Source organism: Bufo bufo, chromosome 4 (assembly GCF_905171765.1).
Source record: "Bufo bufo chromosome 4, aBufBuf1.1, whole genome shotgun sequence".
NCBI lineage: Eukaryota > Metazoa > Chordata > Amphibia > Anura > Bufonidae > Bufo > Bufo bufo.
In genome coordinates, this window is record NC_053392.1 from 16,024,534 (window position 1) to 16,041,567 (window position 17,034).

Consider the following 17,034-nt stretch of genomic DNA (forward strand, 5'->3'; position numbering starts at 1 on the left):
GGTAGAAGTTTCCTGAGACTGGAGAAAATGGTTGGCACGGCAGAACATTACAATAGCTTTATATGCAGATAGAGTCAAGTGTCCAATATATTCGCGATTGTGCAAATCGTCAATTAATGATTCGCATATTTTTGCGCAATAAACACAACTTCGCATTTTAGCAGGTCTGACTACATATTACTGATTGGTGCACTAAGTATTGATGTGAACTTGTGACATCACAGCACTATGTACTGTATATATACAGTACAGACCAAAAGTTTGGACACACCTTCTCATTCAAAGAGTTTTCTTTATTTTCATGACTATGAAAATTGTAGATTCACACTGAAAGCATCAAAACTATGAATTAACACATGTGGAATTATATACATAACAAACAAGTGTGAAACAACTGAAAATATGTCATATTCTAGGTTCTTCAAAGTAGCCACCTTTTGCTTTGATTACTGCTTTGCACACTCTTGGCATTCTCTTGATGAGCTTCAAGAGGTAGTCTCCTGAAATGGTCTTCACTTCACAGGTGTGCCCTGTCAGGTTTAATAAGTGGGATTTTTTGCCTTATAAATGGGGTTGGGACCATCAGTTGCGTTGAGGAGAAGTCAGGTGGATACACAGCTGATAGTCCTACTGAATAGACTGTTAGAATTTGTATTATGGCAAGAAAAAAGCAGCTAAGTAAAGAAAAACGAGTGGCCATCATTACTTTAAGAAATGAAGGTCAGTCAGTCAGCTGAAAAATTGGGAAAACTTTGAAAGTAAGGGCTATTTGACCATGAAGGAGAGTGATGGGGTGCTGCGCCAGATGACCTGGCCTCCACAGTCACCGGACCTGAACCCAATCGAGATGGTTTGGGGTGAGCTGGACCACAGAGTGAAGGCAAAAGGGCCAACAAGTGCTAAGCATCTCTGGGAACTCCTTCAAGACTGTTGGAAGACCATTTCAGGGGACTACCTCTTGAAGCTCATCAAGAGAATGCCAAGAGTGTGCAAAGCAGTAATCCAAGCAAAAGGTGGCTACTTTGAAGAACCTAGAATATGACATATTTTCAGTTGTTTCACACTTGTTTGTTATGTATATAATTCCACATGTGTTAATTCATAGTTTTGATGCCTTCATAGTCATGAAAATAAAGAAAACTCTTTGAATGAGAAGGTGTGTCCAAACTTTTGGTCTGTACTGTATATGTATGGACAGCAGAACCTATCAGCTCCACTATATCAGGATAGAACCTACACTGACTATCTCCAACTAACTATCTGTATTATATATATGTGCTAACTAACTATCTAATGTAATGACACAGCAAAGCACAGAGCACAGCAATAACACTGCTCTCTCTCTCTCAGATCTGCAAAATACTGCATATCACTATATTCTAAATCTTCGCGAATTCTCGAAGTGGCGATATTCGCGATTAAAATTCGCAATTCGAATATTCAAGCCCAACACTATGTGTTACCCACCCTTTCCAATGGAGCCTGAAACTTAAAGAGGACCTGTCACCTCTCCAGACATGTCAATTTTAGTAAATACTTGATACAACACGCAGAGTCATATGAGTAGAGGCTTCAGACTTGTTATTACATGGGGAATGCAAGTAGTTACTAAAACTGGCATGTCAGGAGAGGGGAGAGGTCCTCTTTAATGTTATTTGTCGTGTCCCCTTCCCCCAGCAATAGAACTATCTAAAACCTGCGTAAATGTTTGGTTTAGAGAATTTTCTATGAAAGCTCTAACTGAACGTTACTAAAGAGAGACTGTCTTCAGAGTTTTACTGAGCACTGAAGAGGCCTATGGGTAACCACTCAGATATGGAGGTAATGAGCAGTGATAGTAAGGCTGTGTGTCCATCGTCAGGGACTGAGGTAGCGACTAGAGGTGGCTGGAAGCTTCTGTCTGCCTCTAAGCCACCCTTTTCTATTTTCTGTAGGATTAATTCAATAAGGGCAAGGCCTGTCTTCTCACTCACTACGAAAATTCTATGAAACTTTCAACAATTTCAGGGCCACTCTGTAATTTTAATGTATCTAATGACTTCAGACATTTGTTCCAAATGACTTATATGTGGTGTACAGTCAAACACCACAGAAAAAAACCTACTGACAGTATTAAGGATCTGTTCCCTTACTTTGCTAGCAATGATGTCCAAAAAATGTTTTGAATGTCAGGTGATAAATAGCTCACTTGTCCTTTCCTATGGCGTGGCAGATGTTCACACAAAGAGATTTGACAGTGAAAAACATGTTCGATCATATTCAGAAATTTTCCACTTTTTCCTGTGAACCTCACAAAGCACTACCCTGTCTGGCCAAGTGCTTTATCACATCAACACTAACACGAAGAACTTCCCCCAAGTGATCCTCTTCCTGAACTATCTGGTGTTAAAGATCCCTGTCAATGCCACCCTTACCTAATGAGGCCTCAAGAATTTTTCAAGAACAAAAACACATTTTATGGTTCAAAGAATTTTCATGTTCAGGAATTCTCTCACTTAATTGTATCCACAATGTGAAACCTTCCTGTTTTGCCAAAACTAAGCAATTTTGTTCAGAATATACAGTCCTGATCAAAAGTTTAAGACCACTTGAAAAATGGCAAAAAATCATATTTAGCATGGCTGGATCTTAACAAGGTTACAAGTAGAGCTTCAACATGCAACAAGAAGAAATGGGAGTGAGACAAAACATTTTTTGAGCATTCAATTTAATGGAAACAACGAATAAACTGAAACAGGCTGTTTTTCAGCTGATCAAAAGTTTAGGACCACACCTCCAAAAAAAAACTAAACCCCCCCAAAACAGAAAACCAACTTCCAAACATGAACTCAGTAATGAGTAGCTCCGCTGTTATTGTTTATCATTTCAAAAATTTGTTTCGGCATGCTTGATGCAAGTGTTTCCATGAGGTGAGTGGGAACATTTCTCCAAGTGGTGAAGAGGGGCGCACGAAGGCCATCTACTGTCTGGAACTGTTGTCCATTTTTGTAAACTTCCCTTGCCATCCATCCCCAAAGGTTCTCAATTGGATTTAGATCAGGGGAACACGCAGGGTGGGCCAAAAGAGTGATGTTATTCTCCTGGAAGAAGTCCATTGTCCTGCGGGCATTGTGTACTGTAGCGTTGTCCTGTTGAAAAACCCAGTCGATACCACACAGACGAGGGCCCTCAGTCATGAGGAATGCTCTCTGCAACATCTGGACATAGCCAGCGGCCGTTTGACGCCCCTGCACTTCCTGAAGCTCCATTGTTCCACTGAAGGAAAAAGCACCCCAGACCATTATGGCGCCCCCTCCACTGTGGCGCGTAGAAAACATCTCAGGTGGGATCTGCTTGTCATGCCAGTAATGTTGGAAACCATCAGGACCATCAAGGTTAAATTTTTTCTCATCAGAGAATAAAACTTTTTTCCACCTTTGAATGTCCCATGTTTGGTGCTCTCTTGCAAAGTTCAAACGAGCAGTTCTGTGGCGTTCAAGGAGACAAGGTCTTTGAAGACGTTTTTAGTTTTTGAAGCCGTTCAGTCTCAGATGCCGTCTGATGGTTATGGGGCTGCAGTCAGCACCAGTAAATGCCTTAATTTGGGTCGAGGATCGTCGAGTGTCTTGATGGACAGCCAATTAGATCCTCTGGCTCAGTGCTGATGACATTTTTTTGGGTCTTCCACTTGACTTTTTTGTTTCATAACCCTCAGGATCATTTAAGAAATTCCAAATGACTGTCTTACTGCGTCCCACCTCAGCAGCGATGGCGTGCTGTGAGAGACCCTGCTTATGCAGTTCAACAACCCGACCACGTTCAAAAAAGGGAGAGTTTTTTGCCTTTGCCATCACAACGTGTGACTACCTGATAGAGAATGACAATGAATCCACATCTTTGCACAGATTTGGCCTTTTAAAGGCATGTGGTCCTAAAATTTGAATCAGCTGAAAAACAGCCTGTTTCAGTTTAATCGTTATTTTCAATTAATTGAATGCTCAAAAAATGTTTAGTCTCACTCTCATTTCTCCTTGTTGCATGTTGAAGTTCTACTTGGAACCTTGTTAATATCCAACAATGTAAAATATGATTTTTTGCCATTTTTCAAGTGGTCTTAAACTTTTGATCAGGACTGTACATGTAAAAACATTCTACAAGGTATGTAGTATGAAGCTCTTTTGACTTGCTATTTTTTAGCCATGACTGGGGTACTTGGCCATTTGGCAGTGACTGACAGCCTTCCCTCTATGAGGAGACAGTGCTATCAGTGACTGACATCCTTCCCTCTATGGGGAGGAGGACCTATCAGTGAGTGACAGCCTTCACTCTATGAGGGGACAGTCCTATCAATGACTGAGAGCCTTCCCTATATAAGCTAGAGGTCCTATCAGTGACTGACAGCCTTCCCTCTATGAGGAGGAGGTCCTATCAGTGACTGACATCCTTCCCTCTATGAGGAGGAGGTCCTATCACTGACTGACAGCCTTCCCTCTATGAGGAGGAGGTCCTATCAGTGACTGACATCCTTCCCTCTATGAGGAGGAGGTCCTATCACTGACTGACAGCCTTCCCTCTATGAGGAGGAGGTCCTATCAGTGACTGACAGCCTTCCCTCTATGAGAAGTCAGTCCTATCACTGACTGACAGCCTTCCCTCTATGAGGAGACAGTCCTATCAGTGACTGACAGCCTTCCATCTATGTGGAGGAGGTTCTATCAGTGACTGACAGTCTTCCCTCTATAAGGAGGAGGTCCTATCAGTGACTGACAGCCTTCCCTCTATGAGGAGGAGGTCCTATCAGTGACTGACAGCCTTCCCTCTATGAGGAGGAGGTCCTATCAGTGACTGACAGCCTGCCCTCTATGAGGAGGTCCTATCAGTGACTGACAGCCTTCCATCTATGTGGAGGAGGTCCTATCAGTGACTGACAGCCTGCCCTCTATGAGGAGGTCCTATCAGTGACTGACAGCCTTCCATCTATGTGGAGGAGGTTCTATCAGTGACTGACAGCCTTCCCTCTATAAGGAGGTAGTCCTATCAGTGATTTACAGCCTTACATCTATGAGAAGGAGGTTCTATCAGTGATTGACCGCCTTCCCTCTATAAAGAGAAGGTCCTATTGTAAAGCCCCAGAGAGGCATTACCACTTCTGCACCCTGTTACTATCTCTAATGGGCTAATATCATGTCATCTGTGTATTTATTGCAGGTCCTTCATAATGTTCATTTCCTACTTTGAAACTGTTGTGTTAACATGTAATGTGCCTGGTTCACCAGCAGGTGGCAGCAAACATAGCAGAGTTACAGTTAGGTAGAATGGAGGAGGAGGTCCTATCAGTGAGTGACAGCCTTCCCTATATGAGGAGACAGTCCTATCAGTCACTGACAGACTTCCCTCTATGAGGAGGAGGTCCCATCACTGACTGACAGCCTTCACTCTATGAGTAGGATGTCGTGTCAGTTTCTGACAGACTTCCCTCTATGAGTATGAGGTCCTATCAGTGTCTTACAGCCTTCCCTCTATAAGGAGGATGTCCTATCAGTGATTGACAGCCTTCCCTCTATGAGAAGTCGGTCCTATCAGTGACTGCCAGCCTTTACTCTATGAGGAGACAGTCCTATCAGTGAGTGACAGCCTTCCCTCTATAAGCCAGAGGTCCAATCAGTGACTGATAGCCTTCCCTCTATAAGGAGTAGGTCCTATCAGTGACTGACAGCCTTCCCTCTATAAGCTGGAGGTCCTATCAGTGACTGACAGCCTTCCCTCTATAAGGAGGAGGTCCTATCAGTGATTGACAGCCTTCCCTCTATGAGAAGTCAGTCCTATCAGTGACTGACAGCCTTCCCTCCATGAGGAGGAGGTCCTATCAGTGACTGACAGCCTTCCCTCTATAAGGAGGAGGTCCTATCAGTGATTGACAGCCTTCCCTGTATGAGGAGGAGGTCCTATCAGTGACTGACAGCCTTCCCTCTATGAGGAGGAGGTCCTATCAGTGACTGACAGCCTTCCCTCTATAAGGAGGAGGTCCTATCAGTAACTGACAACCTTCACTCTATGAGGAGGAGGTTCTATCAGTGACTGACAGCCTTCCATCTATAAGGAGAAGGTCCAATCAGTGACACAGCCTTCACTCTATGAGGAGGAGGTTCTATCAGTGACTGACAGCCTTCCATCTATGAGGAGGAGGTCGTATCAGTGACTGACAGCCTTCCCTCTATGACATTGTACACACAGATAGCTGTCAATCACTGATAGGACTACGTCCTTTAAAGTCCGATATGAGCAGGAATTTAAATCAATAAATTTCAAGTTTTAATGAATCTGATTGATACAGCACTGACCAACAACTGCAGAGGCTCTGAGGTGAAATAAACAAAAGAACATGTTCGTTCTGATGAAACGGGTGAGGGATGTCCCAGAGTGATCGAACATGTTTGGAAGATTCATGGATGGAACGTTACATTTTCATTGAATGAGTTTTTTGAGTCTCAACTTATTTTTAAAAACATACTGTACTTACCTATCGAGTGGGCTATTAGAAAAGATGCAGTAGGTCATAGATCAGAGTTTTGGATTATTCCAGAAGCTCACTCACCAACATGTTGTCACTGTTGTTTTCTTAGATCCCTAGATCTCAGTGTTCAGAGAACTGTTTACCAGGAACCCGGAAAGTCTCAAAGTCCAGAATCTATTCCTGCTGCTATGACTGTGTCCAGTGCTCCTCGGGAGAAATCTCTAACACCACTGGTATAAAGGCATTAGTACTTTCTCGTCAGCTTCAAGTTTTATTCCATTACACAAATTATATATTTTCTTATTTAGTGTTTTTTTGCTTTCTTATAATCATTCAGCTGCAGCAATTTGCTCTGCTATGTCTCTTAGAAGACACATTTTGAAGTCTCCATCCTCCTGCTAACAAAACCGAAGTTTCAATATTGTGAGAAAGCCAAAGCAGCTTAGCCTATGTTCCTAAACAATTAATTGTACTAGAAAAATCCTCCTCAGCCCATCCCATTCCTCTAACTTTAATGCTCAACCATTCCTCTACAATGTCGCACTCAAAAAGTAGATTGTAGTTTGACTATGTTGGCTGTGGTGATAGAAATTAGAGAATCGGTGTGAATCTGTTGTACCTGTGTACTTATGTATTTATATGTATCCTGAGAATAGGTCATTAATATAAAATTCCAGGAAACCCTTGTGTTGACAATGACAGATAATAAGAACGTTGTCCTAGAAATATTCACAAGAATACCATATTTTTCGCCCTATATGACGCACCAGCCCATAATATACACCTAGAGTTTAGAAGAGGACAATAAGAAAAAAATATTTTTCATTAGACTTCAGATAAGACCAGCAAACAGACCACCAATGTTAATCAGACCTCAGCTCACAGCCCCAATCAGACCGCAAATGGCAGCAAAATGTGGTTAAGAGCATGCGCAAATGCTCTGCAAACAAATGTGGATAGGGAAATAACTTCAAATAACATAAAATACATAAAAAATAATAATAATCTTGATCTTGGAGGACGAGGTCCATATGAAGTAGTAGTTGAGGAGGTGGTGGATGTGGCGGTGTAAGTAGATACGGCGGTGTAAGTGGAAGCGGCGCTGGAGGTTGAGGAGGTAGCCTACACAGTTTTTTTTTAAATTATGGTACACCCCAAAACATTGGGAAATATAACCTTTTATAACCCCCTCCAGCCATGCTGAACAAACGTTCAGACAGTACACTGGCTGTGGACAGGCCAGCACCTTCAAGGCATAAAGGGCAAGCTCAGGCCATGTGCCCAATTTGTAGACCCAGAAGTTGAAGGGGGCAGACCCATCAGTCAGTACGTGTAGGCGTGTGCACACATACTGCTCCACCACGTCCCTGTGATGTCCACGATCCAATTGCATATCTTCTCTATCAACATTCAATGTTCTTTTATGCGCCTACCATGGTGATCATGGGTAGCGGGAAATCAGGGTTTCAGTCCGGAGAGGGAGCCTGAGAAAGGGATACCACATCTAAGGGAGGTCAATGGATGAATTAAATGTGATTGAGCGGAAATGTGGGAGAAGTTGTCAAAGGGGAAGGATCGAATAAAAGTAGGGGGCGCACGGCAATTGCCCACTCCCAACTCGGGAGGTAGTGACGATAAATAACAATACAGGACTCTTAAGATGCCCTGTTATTCGAATGATTAATACAAATTATAGGGTATGTCACTGGGGTATTTTGGATTTGGAAACGTTAGACAGGAGAGGCCCTGCTGCCACTCTGTTAACTCTAGATAACTTCTGCCTGATCGCACGTCCCCGTGACGTCCACGATACAATTGGATATCTTCTCTATCAACTTTCGATGTTCTTTTCTGCGCCTACCATGTTGATCATGGTTAGGGGTGAATTAGGGTTCCACACCGGAGACGGAGCGTGAAAAAGGGAGACCACATCCAAGGGATGTCAATGGCTGCAATGTGATGGAGCGGAAATGTGGGACAAGTTATTAAAGCAGAAGGATCAAATGAAAGGGCCAATTAAAGACAAATTTTAGAAATTTAAGTCCCTGTCACCTATACAGAGCAGGGGTTTTTCATCGCCAGAAATGGGTTAATGTCACCCATCAATGGAACAGATGATTTTTTTAAATTTCGGTCCCTGTCACCTATGCAGAGCAGGGGTTTATTCACGGCAAGAATGTAACAGAAACATTTGTGAAATTTATTAACCTGTCTACTAGGTAGAGTAGGGGTATATCACAGCCAAAAATTGGTGAATGTCACCCAACTATGTAACAGAAAAATTTGTGAAATTTATTAACCTGTCAACTAGGTAGAGTATATCACAGCCAAAAATTGGTGAATGTCACCCAAAAATGTAACAGACAAATTTGTGAAATTTGTTTACCTGTCTACTAGGTAGAGCAGGGGTATATCACAGCCAAAAATTTGTGAATTTCACCCGAAAATGTAACAGACAAATTTGCGAAATTTGTTTACCTGTTTACTATGTAGAGCAGGGGTATATCACAGTCAAAAATTGGTGAATGTCAGCCGAAAATATAACAGACAAATTAGTAAAATTTGTTTACCTGTCTACTAGGTAGAGAAGGGGTATATCACAGCCAAAAATTGGTGAATTTCAACCAAAAATGTAAAAGACTAATTAGTGAAATTTGTTTACCTGTCTACTAGGTAGAGCAGGGGTATATCACAGCCCAAAATTGGTGAATTTCACCCGAAAAATGTAACAGACAAATTAGTGAAATTACATAAAATAAAATATGTAAAAATTTCAAAAAATTATCTTCATGTATGAGGTGGAGGTCCATATGGAGTAGGAGGTTGTATAGGCGGTGGATGTAGCGGTGTAGGTGGAAGCGACGGTGGAGGATGAGGTAGCCAACACAGTTTTTTTATTTTTTATTATTAGGGTACACCCCAAAAGAGTGGGAAATATAAAAAATACAACAATAAACTATTGCACTGTATTATAACAATGGCTGGGTAAGGCCGGTATACATGTCTATTCTGCACAAGGTACGGACAAGTCCTGTGAGATCAATGCCTGGTTCTTTTTAATGAATGTGAGCTTGTCCACATTGGCTGTGGACAGGCGGCTGTGCTTGTCTGTGATAACGCCCCCTGCCGTGCTAAACACACGTTCAGACTATACATTCAGTATGTGTAGGCGTGTGCACACATACTGCTCCACCATGTTGCTGAAAGACTGCCTCCTGCAAATACGTTCCATATCAGCTGGTGGTGCTGGTTGGTGTTAAGTGCTGACAAAGCTTTTCCACATTTTGTCCATGCTAACCCTGCCTTCTGAGGTGCTGGTGGTGCACCAGCTACGTTGGCGACCTCTTTCTCCTCCTCTGCCTTCGCCTTGTTCTTCCACTGTGCCCCCGCTGTCAGGTGGGAATGCCACCAGCAGCGCGTCTACCAGCGTGCGCCTGTACTTGCGCATCTTACAATCACGTTCCAGTGACGGAATTAAGGACGGTACGTTGTCCTTGTACGGGGATCCAGCAGCGTGGCCACCCAGTAATCAACACAAGTTAGAATGTGGGCAACTCGGCGGTCGGTGCGGAGACACTGCAGCATGTAATCGCTCATGTGTGCCAGGCTCCCCAGAGGCAACAAAAAGCTGTCCTCTGTGGGAGGTAAATTGTCAGTGTCCTCTGTATCCGCCCAGCCACGCACCAGTGATGGCCATGAGCTGGTTTTGAAATGATCCCTCTTCCTCCTCCTCCTCCTGTATCACATCTTCTTCCATCATCGCCAGAAGCGTTTTTCAAGGAGGCATAGAAGTGGGATAGTAACGATGAGAGTGGCGTTATTGGCACTGGCCATGTTGGTGGAGTACTCGAAACAGCGCAACAGGGCACACAGGTCTCGCATGGAGGCCCAGTCATTGGTAGTGAAGTGGTGCTGTTCCGCAGAGTGACTCACCCGTGCGTGCTGCAGCTGAAACTCCACTATCGCCTGCTGCTGCTCGCACACAGTCTGACCAGCATGTGAAAGGTGGAGTTCCACATTGTGGGCACGTCGCATATAAGGTGGTGAGCAGGAAGGCCAAAGTTACGCTGCAGCACTGACAGGCGAGCAGCAGCAGGGTGAGAATGCCGAAAATGCGCACAGATGGCCCGCACTTTCTACAGCAGCTCTGACATATTGGGGTAATTTTTAAGGAACTACTGCACCACCAAATTCAGCACATGCGTCAGGCAAGGAATGTGCATTAAACCGGCTACTCCCAGAGCTGCTAGGAGATTTCGCCCATTATCGCACACCACCAGGCCGTGCTTGAGTCTCACTGGCACCAACCACTTATCAGTCTGTTGTTCCATGCCCGTTCACAGCTCCTGCGCAAAACAGTTACGTTTTAAAACTGCCTGCTGTCGTTTACCCCTGGCTGTGCTAAAGTTGGTGGTGAAGGTGTTATGCTGACCGGATGAGGAGTCCGTAGAGGATGAGGAAGCGGAGTAGGAGGAGGAAGCAACAGGAGCCAAAGAGAAGCGCCCTGCAATCCTCGGTGGTGGAAGGACATGAGCCAAACTGCTATCCGCCTCAGGCCCAGCCGCCACTGCATTTACCCAGTGTGCTGTTAGGGAGATATAACATTCCTGACCGTGCTTACTGGTCCACGTACCTGTAGTTAGGTGGACCTTGCCACATATGGCATTGCGCAGTGCCAACCTGATTTTGTCCCTCACTTAGTTGTGCAGGGAAGGGTTGGCTCGCCTGGAAAAGTAGTGGCTGAGCACGTTGTACTGTGGGACAGCCACCGCCATAAGGCCTTTAAAACTCTCTGTCTCCACTAGATGGAATGACAACATTTCAAAGGCCAGTCATTTTTAAATGCTGTCTTTCAGGGCCAGGGATCGCAGGTGAATAGGGGGTTACTTCCTCTTCCGCTCCAGTGATTGGGAGATGGAGATCTGAACACTTCCGTGGGACATTGTGGAGATGCTTGGTGACCCAGGTGGTGGTGTTTCTGGCAGATCCTCTGTTTGCGGGGTGGCAGGTGGCACTGTCACTGCAGAGGTGGATGAAGAGGCCAAGACTGCAGCAGAAGAGGAAGCAGGAGGAGCCAGAGACCTTTCTTGGTTTTTGAGGTGTCTACTCCACTGCAGCTCCTGCTTTGCACTTAGATGCCTGGTCATGCAGATTGTGCTCAGGTTTAGAACGTTTATGCCTCGCTTCAGGCTCTGATTGCACAGCGTGCAAACCACTCGTGTTTTGTCGTCAGCACATTGTCTGAAGAACTGCCACGCCAGGGAACTCCTTGGAGCTGGCTTTGGTGTGCTCAGTCCCTTGCTGCGGTGGGCAGTAGCAGGCGTACAGTCTAAGGGACGGTCGCTCCGCTTTTGCACCCTGCTCCCTCTTCTGCTGTGCTGGTGGCTCTGTGCGACCACCGCCTCTTCCTCCGAACTACACAGGTTAATTGCATGACATTGATTCCATGTGGGGTCGAGGACCTCATCGTCCTTCACATCATCTTCCACCCAGTCTTCACCCCTGCCCTCCTTGTCGGCCTGCACACTTCCGAAAGCCCCAGCAGTTGGCACCTGTGTTTCGTCATCATCCGAGATGTGCTGCGGTGGTCCTCCCATGTACTCATCTCGAAACATAAGTGGTTGTGCATCTGTGCACTCAATCTCTTCCACTTCTGGGGCAGGGCTATTTGGATGGCCCTGGGAAATCCTGCTAGCAGAGTCATCAAAAAGCAGAAGAGACTGCTGCATGACTTGGGGCTCAGACTGCTTGGCTGATTTGCAAGGGGGTGAGGTGATAGACTGATGGACATTGGCTGAAGGTGCTAACTCTGATCTTTCAGCAGGAGACTGGGTGGGCGACAATGTGAAGGAACTGGAGGCACTGTCAGCCACCCAATCTAAAATCGCCTGTACTTGTTTTGGCTTCACCATTCATAGAGCCGCATTAGGCCCGACCAAATAACGCTGGAGGTTCTGTCGCCTACTCACACCTGAGGAAGGTGTTTCACTGGTGCGTGTAGCTGGCACAGATCGACCACGTCCTCTCCCTGCAACAGGAGCTCCACCAGCAGCACCAGACCGGGGCCACGTCCCTTATTCAACGCTCTCCTCATTATCCGCAAATTTTGGATATTGCCCAAAATGTTTTTTTTTTTTAAATAAGAGAATAGAACACCAGTATCTAACGCGTGTATTTCACACTGATAGATGCAGCCAATGCCGCAATTTTATTATTTGGCCCAAAATGTTTGTTTTTTTTTGTAACAGATTATAACAGCAGTATCTAACGTGTGTATTTCACACTGACAGATTCAGCCAAGGCCGCAAATTTAGCATTTGGCCCAAAATGGGTGTTTTTTAATAAAATAATAGAATACCAGTATATAACGCTTGTATTTCACACTGACAGATGCAGCAAGAGCTGTAAAATTTTGTGCACTGCACCCACAAAACAAAATCTAGGTAGATCGCTGAGTTAACATGCACTTCTGATAACAGATTCTTTCCTCATCTCTCCCTCACAGCAGCAGCATCCTCTCCCTACACTAATTAGAGCAGAGTGACATGCAGCGCTATGTGACTCCAGCTTATATATTACTGAAAAGTTCGGGTTTGGGGTCCAAAAATCCTAAAGTTTGGTACGAACCCGAACTTTACAGTTCGGATTCGCTTAACCCTACTCACTTTTGGGGGGGGGGGGGAGTGCATCTTATGGAGCGAAACATTTTTTTTTATAAGACTAACAAGAATAATGTATTTATATAGTTATTGGAGTTCTTCTTTGTGACATATCTGATAAATAATTGTAATTATCATTTCCAGACAGTGAAAAATGCAAGAAATGTTCAGACCTTGACTGGCCTAATGAGAAGAAGGATCATTGTGTTCCAAGGTTCCAGGATTTTCTTTCCTACACAGATGACCTCTTCCTGGTTATTTCCCTGGTTTCTACTCTACTTTCTTTCCTTACATTCATGATTCTTATTACTTTTATTTTGCACCAAGACACGGCCATCGTGAAGGCCAATAACAGATACCTGAGCTTCCTTCTCCTGGTCTCCATCATGCTGAGCTTCCTCTGTGTCTACTTGTTCCTCGGACATCCAGTGGACCTCACTTGCATGCTACGTCAGGTCTCATTTGGAATCCTCTTCTCAGTAGCTGTTTCTTGTGTCTTGGCCAAAACCATAATGGTTTGCATTGCTTTCAGAGCCACCAAGCCCGGCAGCTCCTGGAAACGCTGGATTGGAAGCAAGTGGTCTAATTCTCTGGTGTTGTTCTGCTCATCCATCCAAGTAATGATCTGTCTGGTTTGGTTGACTCTAGCACCTCCCTTCTCAGAGCTGGACACTCACTCCAGTCAGGGAAAGATTATTGTGCAGTGTAATGAAGGCTCTGTTATTGGTTTCTACTCAGTCCTGGGTTATATGGGGGTCTTGGCGATTATTAGTTTTTTTATGGCTTTTTTAGCTCGAACATTACCGGACAGTTTTAATGAGGCCAAGTACATCACCTTCAGCATGCTGGTGTTCTGCAGTGTCTGGATTGCCATGATCCCGGCTTATCTCAGCACCAAAGGGAAATACATGGTGGCTGTGGAGATATTTGCCATACTGACCTCAAGTGCTGGAGTCTTAGGGTGTATATTCTTCCCAAAATGTTACATTATCCTGTGGAGACCTGAACTCAACACCAGATCACATTTACTGGAGGGAAGAGTCAGATGAATCATAATACTACATTATAAAGAAGTACATGCTGCTTGTACAGTACACCTGTATTCACATAGGAGCATATAGTTTCTTTTATAGGCCTGGTATATGGTTTTCAGAAGTGTAGTGTATCATTATTCTTAAAACAGATTTAAGGGGAGTCAGTCACCAAACCTTCATGCATTAACCAGTTCCTGGTGCCCTGTAGATGACAAAGTCACCACAAACATACTTTCTGGTCCCTTTCCTCATTTTTATAGCCTCAATGATATTAAAATTAGTTGGAAAAAACAAGCCGTGTAACTGGTGTTTCCTGGTAATAACGTAATTTGACCTTTGTTTTAGCAGGAGGACAACATTCGCCTGTTTTGCTTTGATAACGAGAGTCTAAAAGCATGGCAATCCAGTCATCATCAGACTGCTTGATGTCTATGATACACCTCTCATTACATAAGCAAGCAAGCATACAGCTTGTCATACTGACCAGCATGCCAGAGGACTCTATTTTTTTCAACTCCACCACCACTTGGATGATTTGATGTCATAATCGTCCTCATCATCATCTGTCTTTTTTTTTTATTAGTACCCATTATCCCTCACTGCTTCTTGCTTGTGGGCCAATGAGAATGCTGCAATATCTTTGACTTTAGGAGTTGTAATATGTCTCCAAATGTAAAATATTTATGTATGAAAAATATATCAACCTGATTTGGTAATCCTCTCCAAATCTAGTGTATGCTTATTTGGAGTAAAGAACACGTGGAGGACTCATTACCAGGATTCAACAAAGAAAAAAAAATGAATAATGCAATTTATTATCGGTCATCATAAAAGATGATTACTTACAAAAATAGTTCAGGAAAGGTCTTAATCTATTGTCCATGAGTGAATGTTGAAAGTCCTTGAAGTATCATTGTTGAATGCCAGGAATCCTCTTTAAGCTCCATGTGTCTTCATCTTCTCCAGCAACAACAACCCCCAACAGACTTGAGAGTGAGTGTAAGAAGACCCCCCTTGTCTGTCCCTGTCAGTCATTTATACCATAGATACAGGCGTGTCTTACTAATGTATGGGCTTATACATTGTCATATATGGAGACTTCAAATATAGTTCTTGACGTCCTCATACAGACCTCCCATCACCCTTGTGTATCACTATAGATGGTGTCACTGTGTAGTGTAATACATACTTTATATTAAATACCAATTAATATTATATCACATTGTAACGGACCGTTTCAGCAGACAAGGGGTTAAAATCCGTTTAGGCGATAAGCCCCTTTTCTGAGAGACAGGCACAGCTATTGCAGGACACCAAGCAAGAGGCCAGCAACCAGTCCTCTCCAAAACCCAGTGGCGAGGTTGGTTTCGCCACACACATACTACTTAACATTTCCCACTCTTGAGGGTGAGATAAATCTTTTTGAAATCCACAAAATCTAATTTTACACTTATCTTGGATTCTTCTTTTCTTCTTTATAAATTAATTAATTGTCCATCAATTACTTATTTGACAACACAATAATAATATTTGCTGAACATATGGTAAACTGTGATTGAATACCAATGAAATAAATTTAGGAACTAATCTACTATCTTATTAGGCATCTTTTTCTCTTCATCATCTTCCTCTGGTCTCGTCATGATCTTGATACTGTAATTTCACTTATTTATCTTAAATTTGACTCACATAAAATAGTGGTAGGTTGTGGTGGCTCACCAGCAAGTAGTTAAGGTATGGTGCTGCAAGCTCATATAGAGGGAATCACCCCACCCTCTCTTAAAAGGCAAATGTATTAATAGGAAAATGAGTGAGCACTCATACACTTGGCAACCAGATTGACATGTGCAGAAAATATTTATTAAATCCCCATAAAATACATAAAGTAATAAAATTTATAAGAACAATGTAGCAATAATATACAACATTACAGTCACATATATTGTGGTAGATATGATCGATACTATATTCAATAAAAATATATTCGATAGAAATATTCGATAAATTGAATGGTAGAAAATTCAATGTTGAAATATTTGATAGAATATTCGATACCACTCAATAATGTCGATAAACTCAATAATATATATCACACAAAAAAACTTCAAGTATATGCTGTTATTTGGGAAAGAGGGGGTATTATCTTCTAGCGCTCTATCCCAATTTGGGAAACTGAATGTCACTGAAAATGTTGTAGGTGTATTCACTGGGAGCGCAATATGTTCATAAAGTGTCCACAGGAATCCTGATAATGTGAAAAGTCTCTTATAGCTGATCCTTTTAAGGTCGATATGAGCTTTGAATCGAAGAAAACTTTAAATCGATATTTGGCTTACCGTCTAGCGTCTGCTGTCTCCCTATTGCTTCAATGGAGCTTTAAATATTTGCCGGCTTATTCAGTCGCTCCATACAGCAAGCTGGTTTAAATTTCGCAGGAGTTCCAAAGATCGGATTGGAACTCCCGCGAAATGTAAACCAGCTTGCTGTATGGAACGACTGAATAAGCCGGCAAATATTTAAAGCTCCATTGAAGCAATAGGGAGACAGCAGACGCAAGTTTTCTTCGATTCAAAGCTCATATCGACCTTAAAAGGATATGCTATAAGAGACTTTTCACATTATCAGGATTCCTGTGGACACTTTATGAACATGTTGCGCTCCCAGTGAATACACCTACAACATTTTCAGTGACATTCAGTTTCCCAAATTGGGATAGAGCGCTAGAAGATAATACCCCCTCTTTCCCAAATAAAACTGGTATATGTGAAGAATATCATATGGATAATCTTCGGGCGTGAGACCTCACGTAAAGCACATGCTCTGAAAGAATGAAAAATGAAGATAAATA

The 17,034-nt window shown here is 43.2% G+C and overlaps 1 protein-coding gene across 1 annotated transcript in view; it reads left to right on the forward strand.

The window, feature by feature from the left end:
• The window catches only part of LOC120997743 (vomeronasal type-2 receptor 26-like), a 69,629-nt gene extending 55,017 nt beyond the window's left edge, over window positions 1-14,612 (forward strand). Inside the window, exons 4-6 of the mRNA XM_040428009.1 lie at window positions 6,603-6,726; window positions 13,297-14,192; window positions 14,532-14,612. Coding sequence (XP_040283943.1) covers window positions 6,603-6,726; window positions 13,297-14,192; window positions 14,532-14,612 — 1,101 coding nt within the window. The remainder of the gene's footprint in view (window positions 1-6,602; window positions 6,727-13,296; window positions 14,193-14,531) is intronic.
• Window positions 14,613-17,034: the final 2,422 nt, after the last annotated feature.